Consider the following 6,982-nt stretch of genomic DNA (forward strand, 5'->3'; position numbering starts at 1 on the left):
CCGGGAAAAGAGTGAAGTTGTGCGGGAACTTGGAGAAGTTTCAAGGGAGATCGGCACAAGATGGAAACCGCAGCCAGGGCGCTAAGGGAAAAGAGTGAAGTTGTGCGGGAACTTGGAGAAGTTTCAAGGGAGATCGGCACAAGATGGAAACCACAGCCAGGGCGCTTAGGACGGGCTTCTGCTCCCGCTTGCAAAAAGAGAAAGTCGAGCCCGCCTTCCTGCCCGACCAAAAGAAAAAAAAAAAAAGAAAAGAAAAATAACAACATAACAACAAGAACCCCGAAGAGTGTGGAATGAGTGATGTCACAGAGCCGCGCTCGCAGGCTGACAAAAGGGGGGCGCCCCTTCACCCCCCCACCCCACCCCCCCGCGCCGCGCGCGGCCCCAGAAAGGGGCGCCGCCCCGGGGTAGACAGGCGAGCGGACTCGAAACTTTTCCTCTTTAAGAAAAAAAAAGTTGTGCGCGGCTCACAGTGGGTTTTTTTTTTTTTTCCTCTTCGCCTTCTTTCCTCGTCTCCCCTCCCCCTTCTTCCTTTTGAAAGTTTCTTTTTTTTTTTTTTCCCCCGAGTTTGACCGCATGGCTGATTCAACTTAAGTGTCAATCAACTTTTTTTTCCTCCTCTTCCTTATTTAAATAAGTTTAAAGCTCCTCCTCCCCCTCCGGCCCACCAAATCTGAAACTTATATAAATTGGGCTTCGCGCGCCGCAGCCCGGGAGAGTCAGAAAGGCGAGGGGCGCCGGGAGCAGGCGTGTGGGACTCCTGACCGGAGAGCCGGAGGCTGCGCCTTCCCCGCACCGGGACCTTCGCGACACACCAGACCCTTGTCCCTGCCCCGCGCGAGCGCCCAAGATGACCACCACCCTCGTGTCTGCCACCATCTTCGACTTGAGCGAAGTTTTATGCAAGGTAAAGTGGGGCGCAGCGTTTCCTTTTCAAAGTCTTTTTTCTTTTGTCCTCAAAAAGAATCTCCAAAAGTTTAGGTCTGGACAGGCAGTGGTGGGGCAGAGGAAGAGAGGCGAGATGGTTGTTTTTTCCGCTTCATTTTTCTCCCCAGTTTGAAGGAATTTGGCTTTCTCCTCCCCACCCTTTGCGTTTCAACCATTCCTGGCGGGGATTACCTGGGAATCCAGAGGCCAGAGTTTTAGGGGGCGCAGTGTGCGTGGGGGCCGCCCGGGGCAGTGTTTGGGGTTGGGGCAATCTTTCGGTGATTCTTTTCGTCCGTGACGTTCCGCTCTTGAGCCCGGCTTCGCTAGTTTGCTCCGTTTCGGGTGTCGCCGCTCCCGGGAGGGAGTTCGAATCTCTCCAGCCACTTTGCCGGACTGCAGGTCGGGAGGTGCGGGTCCCTCGGGAAGGAGAATCTTGGGATGACGTTTTGCTGGGTGATTTCTCCCTCTGTTCTGGAGCGGCTGGGGATCTGCGAGAAAAAGGCCAAGAGTGGTGATTCAAAGGATGTTGTCAAACGAGCTTGCATTGGGACTTCAGTTCGCCCCAGCTCTACAGGCTTCCTGTTGTGATAGCCGATCGTGCTGCAAACTTTGGGGGTGAAAGTGGGACTCGGGTTCACCCGCTTTCCTCTTTTCTGAGAATGAGACTCGTGGATATGGACGGGATGGGGGGGGGGGGGGCGGAGGGGGAGACACGACGACAAAATGCCCGTCTGAGCTCTAGGGTCTTGGCGAGGAAGGATTTAATGAGGGCCTCCTTAAGTCGTGTAGCTTGCCAGCCGGTGTGGAAAAAGGCGAATTTTAAATCCGAAATATTTATTCCAGGAGTGCAGTTTAAGGGTATATAACAGAAGCCTGTGGATGTTAACTTTTTTTTCGCCCCCTCTCCCCAGTTTGAAAGAGAGAAGCTGCTTGGCTACTTTTAATTGCTAAAGTGTTTTGCCTTCTTTTAAACACGTCGAGTCATGTTGCTGTCTTTTCCTAGCTTGCTTCTCCAGTCGGTGCAGCTGCCAGGGCCCCAGGGCTGCAGGATTGGGGTGCAGGGACACCCTGGAGCTGAAGAGCAACATCAAAAATTTGAATTTCAGTTTCCTTCCCTCCCTGTGCTTTTCCAAACTTCAGTTGCCCTGGCGGCTGCCCGAGCTAGCCGGCACTTCTTCCTTCTTTTCGCGGCTCTCCGGCTCTTTGATCTATTTCTCTTTCTCTTGCTCCCTCCCCCCGCAGGACTTTTTAAATGAACCTCATTGTTGGAAACTGGCTCTCCACTTGGTTCCTGTAATCCGCTCCAGGGGGTGGTTGCTGTTACAGATTCCCGATCCCCCGCAGCTGATCCTAAGGGGCCAACTTTAGAATTTGCACAATGACACCCACATGGGCCGGGAAGCCAACTCCCAGGTCCCCTGCTCACACCCTTTCCAAATCTTAGGTACAGGTTGGGCAGGTGAATAGAGTCCCATTGGAACAGAGACCTGCCTGTAGTGCCTCTGCCCCCCCCCCCCCCCCACATCCATTATTGACTGGGAGGAGGTTGGGGGGATTTGGTGCTTTCCTTTTCCTTCCCACCTGCAGCTTTGCGTTAAAGATTAAACACTGGCGCTCTTATCCTACCCTGCTCTTGCAGCCAGGAGACTAACTGCAAAGGCATCCTCTCAGAGGAGGGGGTGGGGTGCGCAGTGAATGGTGGGAGAGATCATTGTAGAAGGCTCCCCTTCTGGGAGCATGGGAGTTTTGTATTCAGGGGATCACATCCCTCTCCCCGTCCCCTCCCCCCCCCACCCCAAATCAGGGATTTCTCCTCCAGCCCCTCCCTCTCCCCCTCTAAGCTGCAAGGTAAAGTGAAGGCAGTCTGGAAACCTGTTGCCAAAGCGATAGATCCCTTCTGAAGGAGGAAGTTGAGCGACTTTGGCCAGACTGTGTGTGTGTGTGTGTGTGTGTGTGTGTTGAGGGGTGTGTGTGTGGGGGGGGGGGTAGTCAGTTAAGCAGGGACTGATTGAAAGGAGGCCTAGCCCATAGTCTCCTGTGGTTTACCTTTTTTTTGTTAGGAGGGTGGGAAGTGAGAGTTTGAGTTGTGTGAGATATTTTCAGCTGAGGAAGGTGGAGTTGGATTTTCTGGATGAAAGTGGTAGCTTTGGGGACAGGATATGACAGTGGATTCCAGGGATCCAGGGATCGGCATGGAGTAGATGCGTGTATAAAACAATTTCTCACACAGGCCAGGATTTTCATGGTTTCTTCTGTCTGGGACCAAAGTAAACCCTCTTGACTGCTGGAATGGGAGAAAGAGGAGGAGGGGGCTTGCCAGGGCAGAGGTGGGGATGGTGGGCTTTGAGAGAGATGGAGCATTTCTGATTGTGGAGGGGGCTTGCCCTTAGGGGTACCCTTCTTGGCCTGGTGGATGGCCTTTGTCACTAACCACAGTCTCTCTCCTTGCTTTCCCCTCCAGGGTAACAAGATGCTCAACTACAGTACTCCCAGTGCCGGGGGGTGCCTGCTGGACAGGAAGGCGGTGGGCACCCCTGCCGGCGGGGGCTTCCCCCGGAGGCACTCGGTCACCCTGCCCAGCTCCAAATTCCACCAGAACCAGCTCCTCAGCAGCCTCAAGGGTGAGCCAGCCCCAGCTCTGAGCTCTCGGGACAGCCGATTCCGAGACCGCTCTTTCTCAGAAGGGGGCGAGCGGCTGCTGCCCCCCCAGAAGCAGCCGGGAAGCGGCCAGGTCAACTCCAGCCGCTACAAGACCGAGCTGTGCCGCCCCTTCGAGGAGAATGGAGCCTGTAAGTACGGCGACAAGTGCCAGTTCGCCCACGGCATCCACGAGCTCCGAAGCCTGACCCGCCACCCCAAGTACAAGACGGAGCTGTGCCGCACCTTCCACACCATTGGCTTCTGCCCATACGGGCCCCGCTGCCACTTCATCCACAACGCCGAGGAGCGCCGTGCCCTGGCCGGGGCCCGGGACCTCTCTGCTGACCGTCCCCGCCTCCAGCACAGCTTTAGCTTTGCTGGGTTTCCCAGTGCCGCTGCCACCGCCGCCGCCTCGGGGCTGCTGGACAGCCCCACCTCCATCACCCCACCCCCCATCCTGAGCGCCGACGACCTCCTGGGCTCACCCACCCTCCCCGATGGCACCAATAACCCCTTCGCCTTCTCCAGCCAGGAGCTGGCGAGCCTCTTTGCCCCTAGCATGGGGCTGCCCGGGGGTGGCTCCCCGACCACCTTCCTCTTCCGGCCCATGTCTGAGTCCCCTCACATGTTTGACTCTCCCCCCAGCCCTCAGGATTCTCTCTCGGACCAGGAGGGCTACCTGAGCAGCTCCAGCAGCAGCCACAGTGGCTCAGACTCCCCTACTTTGGACAACTCAAGACGCCTGCCCATTTTCAGCAGACTTTCCATCTCAGATGACTAAACCAGGGTAGGGAGGGACCCCCCTGCCTACTCTCCTCCCCCACCTCCTCATCCCCTCCCCACATCCCCTCCCCTTACCCCTCTCCCCATCCGATTCCTGACAAACCCCTACATAACAAGGTTAAGCTCAACCCCTTTCCCCCAGAACCTTGGACCGCCCCCTCCCTCTCCCCTCTTTACATCCCACCCCCAACATAAGGACAAGTCAATTTGTCAGTAGCTTCCTCTGGCTTGAACCCCCTCGATTTTTATAGCCCACTTAACCATGCATAACAGACAAGTCCCATATTTGTCAGTAGATGCCTTTTTTTTTTGTTACCCCCCCCTGGCTTAAGCCTTAAGTGCCAAATCACAAAAGAAAAAGCAGTAACAGTTTACAGAAGCAACTTAGTGCCTTGTAATCTAACTTTGTCACTGTGACTACATTACCTCTTCAGCGCCAGAGGGCACCCGTGGGCCTCCCCAGAGCCTCTGCCCAGGGGAGGGGGAGGTGGGGGGGGCATGTAGAACCAGCAGCTCCCTCCACTGGCAACACAATTGCACCTTTCCTTAATTTGTCTCCCACACACTTCCTCCCTCCCTCTCCCTGGTAGCCCCCACACCCCTCTCCGGAGAGTTGTTGCCAGACTTGGGTTTTTGGGGAAACCTGTCTTGACATTCAAAACCTTTTTTCTTCCCGACCTGAACCTCTGTTGACTAATCTTGCCTGGGTTCGTGTAGGTCTGCAGGAAGGAAGACTGCAAAAGCGGATGAAGATTGTGACATAAGTGGGACTTTGTGATTTAATTTTTTTCTTTTTTAAGTGGGGAGGAAGGGGGAAGCTAGATGGACTATGAGAGACTTGATTTTGGTGCTAAAGTTCCCCAGTTCATATGTGACATCTTAAAAAATAACAACAAAAAGAGAGAAAAGCTTAAAAAAAAAAACATGTAAGGGGTGAGCAGTTAATGGTATTCATTCCACATACAATATCTGTGTAAAACGATTTCCTGTAGAAGTAGCTTTAATGGTTTTTGCTCTAGAATACCGTAGGTCTATCCTTAGAGCACTCACGCCATGCTTTTTTCCCTGGGTTTTAAACTTCATATAACTTTCAGAAATTGGAGAGCAAAAATTTTGCTTGTCACTGCACATCAATATAAAAAAGCTTATTTAACTTATCAAAACGTATTTATTGCCAAACTATGCTTTTTTTTTTGTTAATTTTGTTCATATTTATCGGGATGACAAATCCATAGAATATATTCTTTTATGTTAAATTATGATCTTCATATTAATCTTAAAATTTTGTGACGTGTCTTTTTCCTTTTTTTCCACAGTTTTAATATATTATTCTTCAACGACATTTTTTGTAACTTTACACTTTTTTTGGTTATTTTATTTTAAAAAAATGAAAAATTAATTTAAAAAAATGCAAAAAACTGTTGGATTATTTATTTTAGAAATTTCCCCCCTTTGTGTTGGACTGCAAATTGAGTTTCTTTCTCTTTTGGCCTTTCACAACTAGGACTGAGAATGTATGTAAAAGTTCTGTGACAGTACAGAAGGAAAACAACTTTTTATGTATAGCTTCTAAAAGGGAAAAAAAAAAAAAAAGAAACCCTTTGACTTCCACGTGCCCATCTCAAGACATTCCGATTGCAGATTTGAGGTTCTGGATTCCAGGTTTTGGAGTTTTCCAATGTTAATACAAACAGAACTGGCACACCACACATTAAGATGAATGTAATTATTATTCCTCTTGCTGGTCACTACCGTCGCTTTCTATTTCTCTTTCTTTGTGTGAATTTATTTAAAAAAAACTTTTTGTAACGACTATTTGCAGTTTAAAAATCAATAAACCCATTTTTTTCAAGAAACATTGATGGTGAAGCTGGTTTTGCTTGCTTTGGCTTTGCTCTTTGCCTGTAGGCTTGTCCTTTGTAGATGAGGTAGGTGCTAGGAGGGGGAGGAGGGGGGAAGGGCATTGGTTGGTTTCTTCTCTTTAACTGCTAAACCAGTGGCTGGTTCCTTGAGGTTGGAATTCTGCTGAGCTTAGAGGGGATGGTGTGGGGGTTGATTGCAAAGCAGCCTGTATTTGTATTAACCTGCCCAGTTGTTGGTTGTTGACAAGGCGCCAGCCTTACCCACCCTTGTAGCCTGGAAGATTCTTCTGTAGACCTGAGGCATGGGGGCTTCCAATCTTCCCTGCTTAGTCTGTGGTCATAATGTTTGGGGTGCTGAAAGAAGAGGGGGATGTAGCATATGGCACTCCAGCAAACCTGGATTTGTTCTTTTATTTGGGTGCTTCCAGGCATTTTTTTTTTTTTTGGCTGTGCCACCTGACACATGAGATCTTAGTTCCTAGACTAGGGATCAAACCCACACCCATGCATTGGGAGTGTGGAGTTCTAATCACTGGACAGCCAGGGAATTCCCTCTTGGCTTGTTTTTCCCCGCAGGAGATGGACCTGAAGCTCTAGCCTCTTAACACCTGTCTGGGGTGGGTATAATGAACCACTGCAGACTCATGGGCTTTCAGGGTGGCGAGGGGCTCAGTCACAGGGCACTAGGGGCAAAGGTAGTTTCATTTGGACTCAACATGTGCTGCTATATTTGGAAGACTGTTGAAGAGGCATGAAAATGGCCAGTGTAA

General features: G+C 51.0%; 1 protein-coding gene across 1 annotated transcript; it reads left to right on the plus strand.

Moving 5' to 3' along the window:
• The first annotated feature begins 677 nt into the window (after positions 1-677).
• On the plus strand, positions 678-6,206 carry ZFP36L1 (ZFP36 ring finger protein like 1). The gene is made up of 2 exons (XM_061156808.1): positions 678-907; positions 3,389-6,206. The coding sequence occupies exons 1-2, from the start codon at positions 851-853 to the stop codon at positions 4,346-4,348; spliced, it is 1,017 nt and encodes a 338-aa protein (XP_061012791.1). The 5' UTR covers positions 678-850; the 3' UTR covers positions 4,349-6,206.
• The last annotated feature ends 776 nt before the right edge of the window (positions 6,207-6,982 follow it).

Source organism: Dama dama, chromosome 12, assembly GCF_033118175.1.
Source record: "Dama dama isolate Ldn47 chromosome 12, ASM3311817v1, whole genome shotgun sequence".
NCBI classification, from domain to species: domain Eukaryota; kingdom Metazoa; phylum Chordata; class Mammalia; order Artiodactyla; family Cervidae; genus Dama; species Dama dama.